We start from the raw sequence: 21,199 nt of genomic DNA on the forward strand, positions 1-21,199 counted from the left end.
ATACCTATGCATGGTATTTCAAACCATTCCAAGTAAATTCTCATGTGCTACCTTTAAAACCTTCAAAATGCTTCTCAATTTGTGTCAATGTTTTATAGCTCATGAGGAAATATGTGGTGTTTATCTTTCAGTCTTGTCATTTACTCCTGATAGACTTTCATAATGGACTAGTGGCACATCCGCTTATCCAATAATTTTGCAAAAAGAGCTGGCAACGGGGTTCCCAGCCCCAATTAATCAACTTTCATTAATAATTCTCTTCACATGTTTTGCCCTGATTTATCAGTAAGCAACTTAAATTGCAAATAGACACTCCTCCATGGTATGTGATTGATGGAAGGCACCCGAGGATTTGGTTAGCCATGGCTTGTGTAAGCAAAGGTTGGGGGGGAGTGTCATCCATAATGAAACTAAAATATATGTGTAAACAAAAGAGAAGAGGGATGATTTACCTTGCTGGTAGAGATAATGTCCTTCATGGGAGCCGCTCTTGAAAGTCTGGTTGACGAGGTAGTTAGAGTACCCACTATCATTCGTTGACAACGACAAACACCTCTCAAAATAATTTTACTCCTGTTTTACAAATGAAAAGCTCTAGCACATGTTAATCCCTGCTTCCCTCTGCGAAGGGTCAATCTTTTACTTTTACATTGAGTCTACATCCTTTCTTTGAGCACTTTCTTGAGAGCACAACTGTCATTCTTAGTATAATATGCTTGTCCCAAAATGTGATTAATTGTGGTATAACTTTGATGCTTTTATCTTTGATAACCTCTACTTCCAGTCTTCCTAGGAACTTCAAAGGTGCCCAATCATTTATGTTTTGCTGTACAAACACGGGCAAGCGAGATACCACTTTATCATATCCTTCTATGAACATTGCAATCCTGCTTATAGACATGATTCATGATGCTCATTATTAATTTGTTGGTACCTTTTCCATGATTGACATAGCTATTAGATGATTTTATTTGTATGTACCTTATTATGAATTGCTTAAGTACTTGCCATATCATGAGATTATTTACATTATATGAACAAATGTGTTCGTGAAAGTTCTTTTATCGCACTCAGTTGTTAACTGAATTGCTTGAGGACAAGCAATAAGCTAAGCTTGGGGGGAGTTGATACGTCCAAAACGTATCTACTTTCCCGAACACTTTTGCTATTGTTTTGCCTCTAATTTGTGTATTTTGGATGCAACTAACACGGACTAACGCTGTTTTCAGCAGAATTGTTCTGGTGTCTCGTTTTTGTGCAGAAATCCAACTTTCAGGAAAATCCTCGGAATTTATGCCAAAGGTCTTATTTTTCCAGAAGAATTACGGAGCCAGAAGGGCAAGCCAGGTGGAGGCCCGAGGCCCCCACACGCTAGGCCGGCGCGGCCCAGGAGGGGGGCGCGCCGCCCTATTGTGTGGCCGCCTCGGCTGGCCCCCGACGCCCTCCTCTGGACTACTTAACGCCTTCGACCTAAAAACGCACGGGGGTTAGACGAAATCGCCAGAAGACATCCAGTACGCCGCCACCATCGTGAAACTCTGTCTCGGGACCAGAAACTCCGTTCTGGCACTCCGCCGGGACGGGGAATTGGAGGAGATCATCGCCATCATCACCACCGACGCCTCTCCATCGACCAGCCATGTTTCCCCCATCCATGTGTGAGTAATTCCCCCGCTGTAGGCTGAAGGGGATGGTAGGGATTGGATGAGATTGGTCATGTAATAGCATAAGATTGTTAGGGCATAGTGCCTAGTGTCCGTAATTGGTACTTTTATGATATTGTTGCAACTTGTTATGCTTAATGCTTGTCACTAGGGCCCGAGTGCCATGATCTCAGATCTAAACATGTTATCAATTCATGATGATATTCATTGCTTTATGATCTTACCTGCAAGTTGTATACACGTATTGTTGTCCGGAACCCAAGGCCCCAAAGTGACAGAAATTGGGACAACCGGAGGGGAAGGCGGTGATATGAGGATCACATGTGTTCACGGAGTGTTAATGCTTTGCTCCGGTGCTCTATTAAAAGGAGCACCTTAATTTCCAGTAGATTCCCTAGAGGGCCGGCTGCCACCGGCTGGTAGGACAAAAGATGTTGTGCAAGTTTCTCATTGCGAGCACGTACGACTATGTATGGAACACATGCCTATTGATTGATTAGTACTTGGATACCGTTTTATTATTATCTGCAAATGCCCTGCTTTGATTGTTACATGAGTTTCTCTCATCCATGCAACGCCCGTTCATCCATCCCTGTGCCTACAGTATTTTAATCCTGCTGTTTACTATAATCACTATTGTTGTCTTTGTTACTCTGCTGCTGTTATTTCACTACTGCTACTGCTATAAAACTGTTACTACTGCTAAACTCTTGCGAGCAAGTCTGTTTCCAGGTGCAGCTGAATTGACAACTCCGCTGTTAAGGCTTTCAAGTATTCTTTGTCTGCCCTTGTGTCGAATCAATAAATTGGGTTTTACTTCCCTCGAAGACTGTTGCGATCCCCTATACTTGTGGGTTATCAAACCCCGTGCACACGATAGATAAAAACAGAAATAAACCGGTGTCTACATGCCGAAATGGCGATAGAAGAAGTGTAGTCGCCGGCGTCGTCGTCGGAGCCGTCGTCGTCATCCTTCGGCGCAACCGCTGCTAGCGCTCCGCCTCCTCCTTCTCCCACTTCGCCTTCGACCAAGCGAGTGCAGCTTCAAGCGACATTTGGAGCTCGGCGGGGACGATGTCGTTCTTCGAGCGCACCAGCACCGCCTTGAGGATGGTGTCGTCCAAGGCGTCGAGGGAGGTCACGTGGGCTCCTCCTTGGGCTTCCGCAGGCGCCCGCCGGCGTGGCCTCCTTATTACTCGCGCTTGATGTAGACGAAACGGCCGCGCGGAGGCGATGAGCGCCTCTCGCAGATGATTATCCTTCCGCGGTTGCACGACGGCAAGACGGGCTCCGGCTTGACGCAGAGCAGGGCCGTCGGTGTTGCTGGCGGCACAGAGCCCGTCGAGCGCGATGCCGACCCGGAGGACGAAGAGGTGGACGCCATCCATCGTGGCATCTAGGAGGAGCTCCCGCGGCGCCAGGAGAAGGACGCCGGAGTTCGCGGCGGCATCTGCAGGACGGGGGAGTTCCCCGCCTATATGTGGTCGAGGACGGCGACGAGGTTGCGGCCTAGGGCGCTCCACCAGTGGCGCCTGCCCTCAAAGTTATTTCTTGCCGCCGGCGAAGGAGGACCCTCGTACGACGCGAGCTCCCGCTCGTACCGCTCGCGGAAGTAGGCGCTCCACGCGGAGTGGTTCTCCGGGTACCGCTCCAGCAATGCTCGCTCCTCGTCCATCATCACGGCGAGGGAGACCTTGATCTCCTCTTCGAGCGCGGTGATGCCCATTGGTGACGGAGGGATGTAGATGCTGAGCCGCCAGGACGGCGACCCACAAAAATCGGGCGGTGTCGGGTAGTCCGCCTCGTAGAGGAGGCACGCCTCCGAGTCGTGAAGGGAGCGGTGGCCGAACCTGTTCGCCACCGCGCCGTCGCCGGGGAATCGCTCGGCCATCTTCTGGTGGTGCGTGGAGGAAGAAGATGAGGAGATGAGATTTGTGTTTTCGGCGGTGGTGCGTGGAGGGAGAAGAAGGGGAAAGAGAGGGGGATATATAGGACTGCCTCGCTGAGGAGAGGCTCCATCGAGTTTATGGCGCGCAGAAGCCGAGGAGACGACGACAGACTACCGTGTGTCGACTTGCCTGCTGCGCGCCATTGCTCCGCCGCGTGTCCGCTGGCGTGCCGCTCCGGCGAGTAATGGCGCGTAGAATCCAAGGAGGCGACCGTTGGCTGCGCCGTGTGCGTCTGACCGAATAGGGCCACTAGCAGGGCGGCTCCTTCGCGCGTCTTCTCGGCGTTTCGTGCCCTTTTATCTACATCCGGCGCTCGCAGGCGCTCCCCGGGTAGTTGGTTTCGGCCTGGGATCGCCGGATGAAAAAAAGGCCCAATCCTGCAAATTTTGGGCTCCTAGGGCCGCGGCTGGGAGATTTAGGTCCATCCGGAGTTAATATTAGGCCTGGGGAGGGGGTGTTGGGGAGCTGAGTGGAGATGCTCTTATGGTTTCATGCCAGGAGGGATGCCACCTCCATGGGGGTTCCCTGGGCCTTACCCCCCTTTCCCTCCCCAACAGTTTGGGTTTCAGCTGAATCAGTGGGTGGCTCCATCTATTGGAGATTTCTCTCGAGGTAAATAGGGACAAGAGGGTGAAGCATCAGGAAAAAACAAAGTAAATCAAAAGAAGAAAGTTAGTGTGGGAAATGACAATCTTGCTCTGAGTACGAGTAGTCAGATGAGCTATGTGGATACTATCTGTCTGGGATGTGATGAGCCTGGAAATTTCAAACAATCTTGTTACAAGAAAGCTATCTGCTTGATGTAAGCAAACTAGTCACCCTGTGGAGGAGTGCCATGTGAGGAAAAGACCCCACCAGATGGCAAATTAAGTATTTTGGGAGTGCAACAGATGGATTAGGTTTCTTCAATATTGAGATTCTTGAAGTAGTGATCAATCAACTTCAAGAATGGTGGTCTAGTGGTTATTGATGAGGGGCATATCACCAAACCTGAGCTAGCTAAGGAGTTTGCTGGTATCTACAGAACTAATTGGCTATGGAAAATTAGAGAGCTGACACAATAGTCTTTCCTAGTGAAGTTTCCTCCACACTTACTAGTTGAACAGGTAATTGGCTATTCAAGATTTGGCTTGACTAAAGCTAGTGTCTGGTTGAAGGTGGAAGCTTGGAATGATGACCCTGATCCTATTGTTGTTATGCATGAAGTTTGGATGAGGATCTTTGGCTTGCAACCACCTTGATGTGAGTGGAGCTGTATTGACCGAGTTGTGTCTGTGTGTGGCATTCTCCAAGAGATTTGATTGGCTTAGTATGTTCAAAGATTGTGCTGAAATGGTTAGGGTGAAGATTTCCATGGCAAATTCTATCAGCTGATGTTTGAAGTGGAAGGGGATCCTGGCATTGGAAATGGTGATGACCCCTCTCCTCCTCTTCCTCCTCCTTCTGATGATCAAGATGGCAGTGGAAATGGAAATGAAGAGCAGAGAAGTGATGGCCATGATACCATGGAGACATATGGGAATAACACTACTACATGCCTGCTAATGGGTACAACGGGTGGGATTCTAGTAGGTATAAGCTTAGAGTCTTTGAGGTTATGGCTTGGGATACTAAGAACTTCTCTGTAAATGTTGTAATTGAAATTAGGAATTCGGGTGTGACAATTAGACTTTCCACTGTCTATGGTACCCCTTACGAGGAAGGTAAAGATCAGTTTTTCTCTGAGCTACATGAGTTATTTCTTAATTGGGATGGACCGACTATGATTCGTGGGAACGACACTACTAGGAAAAAAGCTATTAGTGGCGCACCTCCTTTTGCTACCAGTGCGTCACTACTAACACGCCACTGCTAAATGTTAGCAGTGAGGCATCAGTGGCGCACCACGTGGTGCGCCACTGCTAACATTTAGGTGTGCCACTGGTAGTGGCCCATGGTGTGCCACTGATAGAATTTCTGGTGCGCCACTAGAAGTTATTCCTGGTGTACGTGTCACCGATAGAATTTTTGGTACGCCATTCGTACTCGTAGCCGGTGCGCCACTGATAGTATTCTGAGTGTGCCACCGGTAGTAGCGTATGATGTGTCACTAGTATGCCATTTGGTGCGCTACTTCTATTAATTCGAATAATTTTTTTCTCTTATTTTTACATGTTACAGAATACAACAAACATATACAGTTTGCAATACAGTATAAATAGAAAAAATTGATCATATCGGTAATAAGATGATCTCACAGATCATAGTTCATCACATTAGCCTCCAAATTCGAAATAGCGAACAAAGTTCAAATATGGTTGTGTAACAAACGCTTCTTGCATTTTCATTTCATTTCCTCTGCCATTTTATGGGGGATTTGGAATGCTAGAAATAGCTTATAGATCATCTTGGATTGATATTAAGCAGGTTTAGAGATTGTTGCTAGTTTCTTGAGAAACTGAACGGTTCCTTTCAAAGATCAAAGCTGAAGAGAGGTGGATCTGCTCTCAAAGAACCTGGTTTCTCTCCTCAAAGGCCCCACTGGACTGATGTCAAGTTAAGGTGCACCAGTTTTGATTGGGTTTCATCCTAGGCTCCGGTTTCGCAGCTGGAGCATGGCGAAAGAGCATCAATGGCTTTCCTGAAGGAGCATCCTGAGAAAGAGAACTCGGTCCATGTAGTTCTAGATTAGTTTCGATTAGGGTAGTTTTAGCTTTAGCAGTGGCGGGATGTGTTTCACTTTGAACTGCTTTTGGCAAGCTCCTGGGACTCTGTTTTTTTTTTTCCCTTTCGTAGCTGAGAAATTATGGTTTAGTGCTGGAACAACCTTTTGAACTCTGTGGTTTCATTTTGATTGAATGAAACCAGAGGGCTATCTCCATGTGAATCTAAAAAAAATGCCTGATAATCAGAGTTCAAATTCTTCTTAAGTGAACCTGAGCCAGCTAATGGAAGACCATCAGGACCATTTTGTGCGTTTGAAAGAACACTTAGTGGTTGCTCATAATCGCGTAAATACTTCTTCACCTGCAACCTTATGCACAATCTTCGGTGTTCAATCACCCTTGTAAAAGATTGGCGCTCAAATACTTTGGCCAACACATAGGAGGGCAGAGCCCTAGCCCCCTCGCGTCGCTCCTCACGCGGCGCCAGGGGGAAACCCTAGCCCCCAACCCCGCGCCCCCCCTCCGTGTCCTTCCGCCGCCGCTGCCGCCGGCCTCTGCCGCGGCGGCGGCGGGCCTCGCCGCCGAAGGTGGTGGGGATTCTCTCTCTCGCGCGGCGCTGGTGGCTGGCTCTGCCGGGTGAGGCGGCGGCGGGCCGACCGGCGCGTGGAGGCCGGGGCGGCGGCCCGGACGAGCCGACGGCGCTTCGGCGGCGGGAGCTCGGGTGGTGGCCGCGGTGATGTGCTGCGGCGCATCCCCGTGGATGGTGGCCGGCATCTTCGGCCACGGGGGTGGCGTCGCTGCTGGCCGGCCCAGGGAGCCTCCATCGTGGCGGATCTGGAGCTCCAAGCTCCAATCCCTGCGTCTGGCCAGGCCGGCGGTGCGGCGGCTGCGGCGTCGTCGGTTGGAGAGGTGGTGGCTTGGGCGGTTGTGCTGCTGGCCCAGATCGATCCATCTTGGATCTGTTGGTGCTTGGCAGCGGCAGGGAGGCGGTGTTGTGGCGCTCTTGGTTGCGGATGTGCGGTTGCAGGTCGTCGTCTGGCAGCTCGGGTGGTTCGAGGTGAAGGATCCTAGGAGAAATCCTTGTCCCGGGCTTTGGTCCGGACTGGCGACGGCGACACCTGTGGGTGCCGTTGACTTTCTTGGAAGCGTCGTTCAGGACTCCTCTCGTCACCACGGAGTTCTGCCTCCGGAGGGAAACCTCAGATCCTTGGGATCGGACGATGGAGGCGCTTCTGTGTCTCTCTCCCTGTTGAGGGCATTGTCTCGGAGTGGGCTTCGTCCTGGGGACTCGAGGATGGATGGTTGATGAGTTGCCTTGCTGGGGGCGCTACGGGCAGTTTGGCAACGATGAGGCGTCAAGCAGAGTTTGGGTCGCGGCTTGGGCTTGATAGTCGGTTACCGGCGTGTCCGACGGGTCTTCTCGTGCTTCGTTGTGGAGCTGTGGAGTCGGAGCTGCGGTGGAGGGTGCCCCTGCGGCAACGATGACCAGCAACCGGTGTTGTGGAGGATGATTCGGTCGGCGCAAGCCCAGCATAGTTCTCTTGTGATGCTCGACGGCCAAGTCGGAGCTGTCTCTCGTGGGCGTGTGTGGTCGACTGTTGGCATTTGGCCAGGTCGGTCGGGGGTTTGTGCCCAATTTTGTCATCTCCCATGACGTTTTTGGTGCATTTGTATCGGTTTTTGGCCGGTTTTCCCGTTAATAAATCGGCCGCCTTCTTCTTTATCAATGAAAATGGCAAGTCTTGCCTTGTTTCAAAAAAAAAAGGAGGGCAGAGCCATGCAGTCTTTCATGAGTCACGGCCAAAAGATTGTGTGCAAGCCAAGGTACACCGCTGTGTTCGCAAAATTAGCAATAATCACGGAGCTGGACATTTCAAACACCATAGACAAAGACATCCCGGACAGAAGACTAGTGAAGAATACTCCCTCCGTCCCAAAATATAAGGCGCCTAAGGATTAGTCAAAAGTCAACGTTTTTTAAATTTGACAAAGTTTATACACAAAAATATAAACATTTACAATACTAAACCAACATCAATAGATTCTCCATCAAGTATATTTTCTTAATATGTCCATTCGATATTGTAGATGTAAATATATTTTTCTAAATATTTGGTCAAAGTTTGTAATGTTTGACTTTTGATCAATCCTTAGACGCCTTATATTTTGGGATGGAGGGAGTACATGGGAGGAGTTGAACGTCCTTCGGCAGTAATACCCCCATGCTCTTCCTTGGGAGAAGCAAGCTCTAATGGAGGGAAAGTCGATCTCCCGTCCCGGCCGGCACCAACAGGGTTTTACACTTAAGACATCTTTCAGTAGGTGGCAGTGGGGCACTCTCCTAGTATCTTATCCGGTATGTTAGCATATTCCCAGCTAAACTTCACATAGCTTGCATGTGAATAATCCCAACCCAAAGGTTGGCATAGATGCTTTAACGGTCTAACTTGGGAGTCACGAATTAGTGAATTCATGGTGCTTTTAAGCTGTATAAGCAACCCAAGAGCAAGGTTTAAAATAGCGTACTAAATAAAATAGCGTCGGCCTCCTTCAAACGCTATGGACGCTATATCGTGCTAATTTCGTGCTATATTTCAAATAGCGTTTAAAAAAAATATTAAATATAGTCTAAAAATAAAGGATTTCGCTAAAAAAGTTGGATATTTAGTCCAAAAAATGACTGAATCATACATACATAACCACATACAACAAATAGATCTCTAATTTTTCAGAAGGCTAACATCAGTATTCCTATTCCATCAGTATTCCACAAGGCAACAACATAATATAAATTCTTTTTTAAGAATCATCACCATTAGCGATATTAGGTTCTAATCTAGAAAAGGGACCAACATATTGTAGTTCATCACCACGAAAAAGTGAAAGCAACTTAGATTGAAAAATTCCACAAGGCAACAACATAATATAAATTCTTTATTAAGAATCATCACCATTAGCGATATTAGGTTCTAATCTAGAAAAGGGACCAACATATTGTAGTTCATCACCACGAAAAAGTGAAAGCAACTTAGATTGAAAAAATAGCGCGCTAAGGCTATGAAGTTTTAGCACGATATATCATGCTATTTCACAAATAGCGCTATAGCGAGCAAAATTACTAAAATTTAGCGTAGACCCTCCAAATATGCTATTGCGTGGTATTAGTGGAGAAATAGCGCGCTATTTTAAACCTTGCCCAAGAGTAACAGTTAGCATCAGAGATGGCTCCACACAGTAGAGATACAAAGCTCCCATCAAATCCAATTACTGTCTTCCAACACCTGAGGTTTACATACGGGACGGGAGAAACGTTCCCAAACTGGCAGACGACTGCCCTATGTACTTTGTGTAAAATATGGCACCTCCAATCACCAAACAAATTCGATCTCCAAATGAAGATAATGAGCCTCTTGCACTATGAAACATTCCAGAAACCTACTGACCCGACCACTATATGAAAATGAAGCGCAAAATTCTCTATGACATGGGCGAAGTTCTAATCAAATTGCTGCTGAACATTGTAACCGGATGCACCAGTCCTAGAGCACATGTTGTGCTTATACAGATGAGAACAGCTTTTACATCGTCCCAGTAACAAACCTGCGACAAAAAATTACAGTATAATAACTGAACATATTAGCTCAGGAAAATGAAGAACACATGAAACTGTAAGCTGTGCACTCATAAAGAAGACTTGCCTTTACAAAGTAAAACCTCCGAAGCAAGTTGCTGGTCCACTATCCACTATTGGTCAGGAGTCAGCACTGCAAAACGAGGCAACCATTAGAAACACTTCAAAAAGGTTGAATTCATCTCACGCTCAAACATCAGAAAAACAAAACTGGTTAGAATACACTGGAATTAGTAAATTATGTCCATAGAATAAAGTAAACTGCTACAGGCTTCGGATTTAGTTTTGACTATCAACCACTTCGTTACCCAAGATGCAGAGCCTTGTTGGTTTTTAAAGAAAGAATAAAATAAATGTTTAAATAGACCAAGGGCTGAAGGACTGTTTTTGCAGGCTTCATTTAAAAATATTTTGGCTAGCTTAAATATTTTGGAATTTTAAGTCAAGCAAAACTCCCCTAAGCTCTCCATGTTATTGCAAACACTACTTGTGGCAGTCAGATACCAGAATTGCCTAAAGCTAAAGGCCAGATGGTGACAAAACTGGAGGATGTGAAGAATGGGAGGCAAATGTTATCCAGCAGCAGGTTCTCCTTAAGATCGTGCACTAGGAGAAAATACCAAAAAGGATTTGGGACTGTACACTTGCTCAACTACAGCTTTTATGCTGATGGTTCTTCTTTATTCGTACCCCACTGTTCCTCACTGTCATTTCCATTCACATGGATAGTGCCATCAGTAGAACCATCGGCATCAACCTCAACAGCATCCTCTTGGCTATCTTCTACTCCGTCATCTTCGAAAACCTGTTGAACCAAGACGGTGTTATCATGTATGCAAGTATAGAGTATGGGAGGGAGAAAAAAGAAGTGATTGAAGTAAAAGCAATAATAACAGCAACAGCCTTTGTGTTTAAACAAATGCACGGAATTCCATGAAGACCCGACAAATCGACCCAATGTACCCATTAGTGGTGACCCACATTGCCCAGGGTACTCCTAGAATTATTCCTGAGGGCTCCTCTGGATATCCACAGGGAATTTGAAACAAAATCCCTTCCAAGCCAAAAAGATCGAGTTGGATCAGAGTGTACCCAAAGAAGCCCAATAGAGTGTAAAGTACATACACGCGATGCTTGAGGATCTGGGAACGAATGAAAAATCGTACATAAGTACATACACAACGCTCGCTCACAAACCTTAGGGACCAAACTCTTGGGAGCAGTTGATTGGAGGAGATGAATGGCAAAGGAGGACCAGGGAGGACCGAGGAACGAGAAGGATGTGGAGGAGATGAATGGCAAAGGAGGACCAGAGAGGAAGGAGGAACGAGAAGGATGTGGAAGAGGGACGCTCAGGACTGACGTCGCGGCGACAGTTGGGATGAGGAGGGCAGAGTCTTGACCCTGCAGTGCCACGCACAGACGTCCACACCGTAGGGCTCTCCAAGACAAATACCAAATTCTGTATGCATTTGTCATCCCACCTTCGCGTGTTACCATGAAGTTCCTATCACCAGCAAATACCGCAATAACACTGCCAACTAAGAGCATCTCCAGTCACATCCCCCAAACGACATTTGGGGGGCCGCGGACAAAAAAAGCTTCCCAGTCGTGTCCTCCAAAGGTAAAAAGCAATGCATTTTATGTCCGGCATCAATGGTAGACTATACACAGGGGACGGGTCGGGGACACCGGACACAAAAAAGAGCGCCGGATTAAAGGCATGCATGCAGCCCCTCTAATCCCCACATGTCATCCTCTTTTCCCCACCTATCCCACACTTTCTCTCACCTACTTTTCCCACGTGGGCTGGTCCCCTCTATTAAAATGCATGCATTCGGATGCTGTTTGAGGGACACGGCTGGAAAGGGTCTCTTTTTTGTCCAGATTTTTGGTTTCTTTCTGTCCGGCGCTCTCCAAAAGCGTCCCAAATTGTCACGCCGGCAGCTTTTTGAGGGACACGACTGGAGATGCTCTAAAACACTTGTTTTTGGTTGAATGAGCCAATAAATAAGAGAAACTGCTTTCGGGCCACAGGTTCATAGCATGGAATATCTTCCAAAAAGAAAATGAACCAGCCAACAAGATTCCCCGCTAGCAGCTAATGATTGATTTTTTTCTGGAAAGGATCATAATCATTAGATTCTTCAATGTTAAACCATTGCTGTTATCTCAGGTGTTTCCGCTCGATGTGCTTTTTGACTGATTTCAAAATACCATAAGATCAAGAAAAGGGGATGCAAGTGCTAGTGAATAATGATGTGAAAATGTACCCACAGCCCACAGGCCACAGGCCACAGGTTCCTGAACATGCTTATTTAGTTGCAAATATAACATAGTCGTTTGCAAACATGATTAATTTGTTCATTATCAGCATTTACCGTAGGTGCAATTTTTTCTGAACCCATAAATATTACCCTCTCACGGAAACACATCAACGACCAACTACTCAACTGAAATAACAGAGCATATCTGGTATGCACGGCGAATGGCATAATGAACCGACAGGCCAACTGTGGATGTATTCACAACTAATTTCTCAAGAGTAATACCTCATGAACGGTATCATTTTCATTTGTTAGCTCCTCCTCGTCATGTACATCCTCTTCGTGTGCATCCTCCTCTTCATGTACGTGCATATTTTTGAAAGCTTCAACAAGACTCTCGTTGGATCTCTCAGCATGAATCGTGTACTCCTCGGCAGGTGGATAGATGCCCCTATTAAAAAAGGATTTTGTCAGAAGGGCAATAACTAATAGCTTCAAATGCAAATAGACATCATTTTTAATATAAAATCAGTGTTCCAACTGATGTAAGCTAAATCCCCGGCACATTATGGAAGACTGTAATAAGGTAACTTCACAGAATGATGTGCCTTTATAAATATATAAATAAATGAACTAAAACCTTTTGGGGGCAACAGCAGCTTCAACATTGAGAGCAATCTGCCAGTCTTCAAATAAGTTTGGATACTCATCAGGATCTGCCAAGGACTCTGCGGCTTTTGAGTTTACCTATAAAGCAAATGAAACAAAAAAGAACACCATCAGTTAGTAAGACGTGGCCCCTGGACATTAAAGTAAGTGCAGCGTAAGTCTAAACAAGAGATAGATCAACTAATAAAGTATAACAAAACATGATTCAGTTAATGTTTACATCGCCACCAAAGTTTCCTGGGTTTAGTGTATTAGAGTCAACTGGTACATTGTGCTTATTGAATTTCAAACATCATTATGATCTAACTCAGTATTACCGCTAGTGCCAAACGATATTATGGTAATGCTAAACAACAATTACATACTTGAAGGTGTAACTTATGTTAAAGTAACAAGTTGTACTAAGGAAATGTGTGCATGACCAATTTAACATCAACTTTGATGAAGGTCTGGAAAGAAGATTTGGCATCGAACTGATGAGGACAAAAGCAAAGGAGAATTTATAAGGCTAACAGTACTTTTTGGAGATCTTTTTTCCATAATGCTACAATCTCAGGGACTTTGCTTGGAAGATAAGACCTTGCCATCAATGCTGCTTCCGGAATACGATTGCTGTACAGAGAATGATAGTAGAGTTAACATACAATGAACTTGTTTGAAGAAATACTGTATAAAACAGGGACAGCCTCACAAAAATGCCAGTTACCTTTCAATCAACAATTGAAGGCATTCCTCCAACTTGCCTAGCATGAACAAACAAAGGAAGGCAACATTGTTCTTTCCTTGTTCTTTAGCCAGAGATGCCAATTTTGTAATCCCTTCAGCGTCCCCGATGGATGAATACAAAAGCAGTAGACCACTGAGATCCATGGCATGTAGAAGACACTCCTCTGCCATCTCGAGCTGCAAAAAGTTGTATGACACATGAGACCAAGAGTATGTAGACTCAGAGGTTTCCATCCAAGTGTGGAAGGTACGATGTGACTTAAAGGTTTTGCATGCTAGTGTGGCAAACTTATTACAATGCAACTTCAACATATGCAATCCATGACAAAGTTATTAGCTTTTAGACTGTCATATTTGTTAACACAAAGGTTAGAAGAGCAAAAGTTGAATGCAAAAAAAAGAAACACTTCTGATTCGAGCATGATGTTGAGCAACAACCAACAAGCAAAGCATCTTCTTCCCATAAAAACTGCGATGTAATATTTTTCTATAGAACTTTCTACCCGTATTACATTACTCCCTCCGTTCCATATTAGTTGTCGCACATTTGGATATATCTATACACAAAATATGTCTAGATACATCCAAATCAGCAACAACTAATATGGAACAGAAGGGGTAGGTTGTAAACTGTCTAGTCATAGTTATTAACTCATCCACTCATCCATTTATCAATAATTAGACCACTCAAATGCCATGGCAGAATAAACTAATTCATTCGTACAATATACAGTGAATATAGAACGTAAGTGATACACCCAGCAGCTGTGTACCTTTCCGGTAGAGATAGCTAACTCCCCTAACTGCTTCCACTTAGACTCACTTTGCACCTCAAGAGCAATTGCCTGCAAAGCAACTATTCAGAATATTTGAATAAAGGAGGAAACTTTCTTAGAAATGCGAAAAACAATATAGTCCACTATGCCTTTGCATCATCGACTCGACCAAGCTGCACTGCCAGATCAAATCTGTAATTGGAGTCCGTTGCTATCTCAAGGGCTTCCTCCAACATGCCCCGTGATTCCAAGAAATGTGCCACACTGAAAACAAAATGTTATCTTTGTTTGCTGAGGCCTGGACTGCATAGTACAGCAAATAGTAGAACATGGGGGCACCTGTCATATTGCTCCTTTGGTATAGATGGCAAAATATCATTTGCACGATCGAAATCCCCACGCAATACTAGTGTTTTATATTCAATCAAACTGAGGAGTAAAGTGTACCCAACAACACTGCAATAATAAGAAAGAATTATAGCTTCAGAAGTTCATTGTTAGTTGATACCATGAAAAATACAAGATAGCAACCAAGATAACTCACTTAAATTGCTTGTCAATAAGATAGACACGGCTCTGGTTAGCAAGATATCCTAGTAAGTACATCGGTCTGTCCAAGTGAAACAAGGTTGTGACCTGTAATGGATGGAATGACTATGAGTTGAAGAGGTACATGTACAACTACAACTGGTAATGAATGAACTCACTGGAACCATACATAAGAGCAAACTTTCATGATAAAAAGCTCACCTCTCCTCCTACGCAGTAATTAAGCCGTGACTGAGAATTATTGTAGATAAAACAATCACCAACCCATAGCCCAGTTCGGATGCGTTCATTGATCTCATGAAGCAGTTCAAAGGCATCTTCCACACCCTCCTCGCCAACTGAACCCCCTCCATCCAAATGAGAAGATACTACATCTCTCTGAAGATAGAAAAATAATGTTGTATTATTACAAAATGTTAAGTGAAAAACAATTGCGTACAGGTATTTCATGTAAACTGCTGACATCTTGATACAGTTTATACACAATAAAAGCAAAATTGTACTTGTACATAAGCCGCAGAGGAACATGGCTACAAACTGTGAAAGGTAACAGAGTTTTAACAGAACTCACATTGTACTTCAAAATGTAGAATGATGTATCACTTGCAACTGTCACTAAATCACCACTGTCAGCCCAGTAGACATTCTACAGCGATTAAAACAGATCTTTTTAGTGGCATATCATACCAAAAGGCATGGAAAAGAAGTTTGATTCATGAAGCAACACAATTAACTCACTTTCACATTGACATCAATTCGACGTATCAACCTGCAATCCGCCCAGTCATAAAAGCAAATGAAGTCATTTGTACACATAGCCAGTAATACTCCACCAAATACACGTTCTGTGGAGAATGTTGGTCTTATGCTTTTTCTCTCCTGAAATTGTTAGCTGTGTCAGGAATTATAATCAAGAAGATTGACATGTGGAATTAAATGTCAAGCATTAGCTTCATCCTCTGCCAGCAAATGTCCATGCATTGAAAGATTCTTAATACTGTATCAAATATAAACATCATCCTGTAATAGGAATAAAGGATACTAACATACAAAGTATGATATGTTGGCTACTAAATGCTCAAGTTCACAGACTAATTCTGAACCAGCAGCATTAAATACTTATGCATATCCTATTTTTCTTTGCACTTCACAGTTTACATAAGTTCTTCTCTTTGTTTGATAAGATAAGGCTGTTACTGAACTTGTGAGATCTGGGTAAGATGGGACAAAAATGAGGAGTGCTGATATTAAAAATATTCCACCAATTTATATGGGTAGTTGGGTAGCCTTGTGTTCCAAAACAAAAGAAATAATGAATAACCGTTAATAAATTGCAGGAGTTCTGGTTTTCATGTATGAAGATGGTAACATAACATGAAATACATAAAATACAGAATGGTTTCGTGTGTATGTTCTCTTATCTACAGATGTTTTTCATAGAATGGTAATAATTACCACAAACCAACAGTAGGGAAAACAAAGTTGTTAGTTATACTGAAATACGAACCTGGAAATTTTTACTGAATATCTTTATCCTTGAGGTGCTTTCCCTGACAGCGTATTCACCATCAGTTGACCAAACGATTTCAAGTGCAGACCCAAAAGACCTATTCCTCCATGCTAGTGCTGTATAAATTATGTATTCTCCATCTCCACATACAACAACAAATCTCCCGTTCGGATTGTGTCGTAAACTCTGAAATGAGAATCAAAACTAGTAAATTGCTAACGAAATAGAGGGACAAGCACAGCTACAAAATGGAAGCTTAATAGTTTCACCATGAAGACATCTTAAAGTAATGGTCAATGTTGTACAGGAGAATCTGTTAGTGACTAGTGGTCATAAGATCCTCACATGCGGTTTATTTAACCCAAAATTCAATTAAAAAACAACATTTAATTCCATAGTGTTCCATTGCAAAAAAAAAACTAGCATGTTCAGCAGCAACTACAAGTACCAGAACAATAGAATATCTCTCTATATATAGTGGGGTTAAACCAAAAATTACTTGCTAATCATGTGCATTTAAAAAAATAGCATGCATCATGAAATGTTGTACTGTAATGTGATGTGCCGAATTGAAAAAGAAACGTCTGAATCAGAAACTTGGGGCTCGATAACAGACATCCAGTTGACAAAGAAGAGCATCACTATGTGAATGATGCATTCATTTCCATATCAAAGGTAACCTACTTGTGGGTAAAGATCACAGCTTCCCAACTCCTTCACAGCCAAAGGTAATCGCTCACCATCCGCAATCTAACAAATGAAACAGGTTAAATAACATATAAGTAAAGCTTATACCACGATAAAAAGCTGTCAACAAATTGGCATTGTGAACAAGGAGAACCTCATTGCCTGCACCAACAGTCTTGATATTGACAGTTTGGATTTCATTATGTTTTGCCCATATGATTTTCCCACTGTTATCCATGCTAGCAACTGGAACTTCACGACCAATTTTAATCATGATTGTCCCTTCATCGTATCCAATCACAATCCTACAAAATTAAGACACTAAATCACTACCTAATTTGCGACAAAAGAACAAGTTAATGAAAAAGCATAAAGCCTATGTGTTTCAGTAAAGAGCAAATTCTGGAACGAACAGCTTAGCATATAAACAATGTCGTCAAACTGTAGGAAATTGTGGCACAGAATCAATATATGAAAAAAAATGTAGTACGAAGTGTTCAGAGTGATCGCCTTGCTAGTGTGTGTGGAGTTTAAATAGCAAATAAGAGATGATATTCAGTGCCATGGCCTTTCACACTGGCCATATCACCATAATTCATATAGTGCAAGAGCTAAATATTCATTACCTTCTTGATCCTTTCATGTACCCTAAAGCCCAAACTCGCTCAAGGCCGTAATTAAGAGTGTTCTCGAGCCTGTGGGTGCATCAAGAAAAGTGTTATTCACTTGTTTAAAATAACAGAAGGAACTGATACAAATGGAATAATAAAATACAGAAATATGATGACAGAAATGTTAGCTGCCAACTAGGCATGTGCATATACAGTAACATATTGACAAGTGTTGTTCGTCTAAATAGAACAGAAAGCAGCAGATTCCCATGAATTATGATATTGAATGATAATTCCATAATTTGGTAAGAGAATTCAAGAGATACCTTACGTAATTTTAGATTCACGGGGAGACATCTCCCCGGTTCCATTTATATAGCATAAACGAAACCAGTGTTCAGAACTTCAGATCATCCAAAGTAAAAACAAACGAGCATCAGCAGCTAAAGTCTTAAACTGGAACTACCACCCACAAAAGGGCACCATGACACTGAACCACGACCAACAGCTCAGCACCTCAAAAGCACGCCAGCACCTAGCAAACTATCCAAAAACCACCAGGAACATTACATTACACCAGGAACTACTACTCTCAGTGAACTCCAAACAGCAAGCTCAGCTAATACCTTACGTAATTGTAACCTAATTATAGAAAATATGCAAAAAATGATAGCTCCAACAATTAATTGCTAGGAGTACTAATGGGTGACTGTAGCTGTAGCAATTCTCTTGTTCTCAGCACCATTGATTTGTAGGAATTAACCACATCCATAATTGCTAATGGCCATACAGTAATAGTCATATATTTCAAGAGATTTTAATATGCAACTGTAACAGCCAGCTGTGGCACCAACCAATACAGATTTAAGATCAAACATGCCTCTTTGTTGATCCTATTTCTAGTCGTAACGCTTTCTACTTTTGTACCAATTGCACGTAGTAGAGAATGACTGAGTTGTGATGAAAACTTACACTCAGATGAACAAGTGTGTAACCATTTCACTAAACAATTAAATCAACAATTAAATCATGAAAAGCTATATAAACCGAGGGTAGTGAACACACACAGACGACATTGCTATGTTACAAGCAAAATACATGTAGAAGAACATTAGTAACTACAACAAGTAATATCAGCATTGGATGTGTGCATAGATGTAGTTCAAAAACCAGAGCTTCTGACAACGCACTATTAAAGTACGACATAGCAGATATTGGTGGGACAGGGACGAGCGAGAGCATACCTGTAGGTAGTAGAGTGCCACAAGCGAACTGTGCCATCCTCTGAGCCAGTAATTATAATAGGTAGCTCCGGATGAAAACAGACAGCAGAGACATTGTGTGCATGTCCTTCAAGTGTTTGAACACAGCTCTTTGTTTGGTAGTCCCAGACCTGATCCAGAAAATTGTGCAATATGTCAGACGAAAGCCCAAGACCCTCACATAAATAAGGACAATTCAGTGCAGATGGCTCACCTTTGCAGTCTGATCATCAGAGCCAGTGATTAAAAATGGCCGATCACCACCAGTGAAGTAATCAACACAGTTGACACCTTTTGAATGGCCGTCTAATGTGAAGTTAGGATCAGGAGACCCAATACTCCATATCTGAAGTTGATGTCAAATATTAGGACATCAGCTACAGACAACGATACAAAATAGCGCAAAATCATAACCAGCATCTTCTTTAAGAACAAATACAAACCTTTATTGTGCGATCAAGGGAAGCACTAGCAAAAGTATTGGTATCCTTTGGGTTAAATGTGACTTGCATAACATAGTGAGAATGTCCCTCAAATATGTGAGTGCACGCCCAGCCCTTATCCCAATCCCAAAGCTTAATGAGCATGTCATCGGACGATGACAGCACAAAGGGCTGGGTTGGATGAACCGCCACACACCTGATGTAATCAGTATGAGCTTCGAACACCTTGACCTTATCCATTGTATTGTAGTTGTAGACACGGATGAACATATCATCAGCACCAGCAACGACCCATTGCTTTCGTGCAATGAATTTAGCCGAACGAACTGCGATTGAAATGATATGTTAATAAGACGGTATGTCAGGCAAGACAAAGTAAGCATCTAGGTGGGGAAATCATACCTGGTAAGTCTGTGACTTCGAATGATTTCACCATTGTCTGGAGGTAAATAAATAAATAGATTTTCGTCAGTCAGGTTGTAAGGCCAACTATACAGAGTCATCGTAGTATATCTTAGTCATAAGGAAAGGAATGTTGTATTTTTATTTTGCAAGTCCTGCCACGTTTCTAGATACATGTAGAAACTCCGATTTCATTAAGGAACAACATACAATGTACAAGTAACACCAACATCATTGCTTATAATCTTCTTCATCCTGTTTAACTGAAATTATATGAAGGCGGGCTACTGTGAACAGTGACCTACCTGCGTTTGGTAGTTCCAGATGCAAACACTCCCCGAGTAGAGACTCGACAGAATCCTGCATCAGACAAGAGGACGGTGACGCAATCTACCATAATAGCTCGATCAAAGCATTGATCGCTCCCGCATGAATTTCGCACCGAAAACCCAAAATCATCGTATCCACGATCACGGGACTAACCATGGCTCCGTCGGATGCAGATCCACGGACTTGACCCTCTCGGACCTCTGCGCGAGCTTCCTCTGATCCAACCGAACAGAAAACCAACATAAGCGGCGCGAAACAAGGCGTTCGGAGAGTAGATCCTAGCAAGAGGCGTCGCGGTTACCTTGATGTCGAGGCGGAGCGGCTGCCACATTCACGGCCATCACCGGAAAAAAAAAACAAGGGAAGCACGTGAGGTGTATGTAATAACGGGCGAAAAGCCCAGATCCACTGGGAATTCGACGTGTCTGGCGGCGGATCTCGGCGCGCCGCGATACGAGCGCGGCAGGCGACGGCTGGCTTGGCCTCGCCGCCGCCTGATCTCGGATCGCATTCGCGTGGGAGAAGGAGAGGGAGCGGTTTGCCGGGAGGGCGCACGTACCATTGTGGCGCCCGCGGGTGCTACGGCGGCGGCGACGCGGCGTGGGTGCGGGAACCTCGGGGCCCTAGGCGCGGGAGAGGCGGAGCCGGAGCCGCCGCGCGCGTGGGTGGGCTCTCGCCGGGGGAGGAGAAGATTTGCGAGTGGAGGAGGAAGTGGGCGGTGGCGAACGGGGGCTCTGGGTCGCTCGGAGGTAGTATGTGCTGCGTCTGCGTGCTGGTCGATTGGATCTGAAGGTTGTGTGCGCGCGTGTGTTGCACTGTTGTTGTTGTTGTTGCCTTGCCGATGTTGACTTACCGCGCTGACGTCCGAGCTAAGCAAACTTTTTTTTCCTTTCGCAGAGCACACACCTAAGCATAGTACTCCCAGCCGTGAATTTGGCCTTGCTGCCGTGGCTCCTGACTCCTGAGTCGTCGATTTTTACGATGAATGATCCTGGTGGATTGACGAGACATACTGCCCGTTGTCAATTTTTGTAAAATTCAATCAAGTTTATATGATATAAATATATCAACACACACA

At 44.3% G+C, this 21,199-nt stretch overlaps 1 protein-coding gene across 2 annotated transcripts; it reads right to left on the reverse strand.

Annotated features, from left to right (window-relative positions):
• Window positions 1–9,499: 9,499 nt before the first annotated feature.
• On the reverse strand, window positions 9,500–20,904 carry LOC127307702 (coatomer subunit beta'-2). 2 transcript variants are annotated; one of them, XR_007855767.2, is made up of 26 exons: window positions 20,681–20,903; window positions 20,423–20,443; window positions 20,275–20,336; window positions 20,097–20,151; window positions 19,792–19,828; window positions 19,390–19,715; window positions 19,161–19,292; window positions 18,929–19,077; window positions 17,700–17,768; window positions 17,228–17,378; window positions 17,071–17,136; window positions 16,384–16,572; window positions 15,615–15,755; window positions 15,448–15,522; window positions 15,078–15,254; window positions 14,872–14,963; window positions 14,667–14,783; window positions 14,477–14,591; window positions 14,325–14,396; window positions 13,532–13,728; window positions 13,344–13,437; window positions 12,797–12,903; window positions 12,442–12,607; window positions 10,532–10,694; window positions 9,957–10,022; window positions 9,500–9,858 (listed from the first exon to the last, which is right to left on the reverse strand). XR_007855767.2 is itself a non-coding variant. In XM_051338454.2 (26 exons), exons 1-25 carry the CDS (start codon window positions 20,681–20,683, stop codon window positions 10,003–10,005), a joined length of 2,748 nt encoding a protein of 915 aa, XP_051194414.1. In that variant the 5' UTR covers window positions 20,684–20,904; the 3' UTR covers window positions 9,500–9,858; window positions 9,957–10,002. The 2 variants fall into 2 exon arrangements, 1 of the variants encoding a protein (XP_051194414.1); XM_051338454.2 differs by having other exon boundaries at window positions 10,580–10,694; window positions 20,681–20,904.
• Window positions 20,905–21,199: the final 295 nt, after the last annotated feature.

The sequence above is a fragment of the Lolium perenne genome, chromosome 6, assembly GCF_019359855.2.
Source record: "Lolium perenne isolate Kyuss_39 chromosome 6, Kyuss_2.0, whole genome shotgun sequence".
Classification (NCBI taxonomy): domain Eukaryota; kingdom Viridiplantae; phylum Streptophyta; class Magnoliopsida; order Poales; family Poaceae; genus Lolium; species Lolium perenne.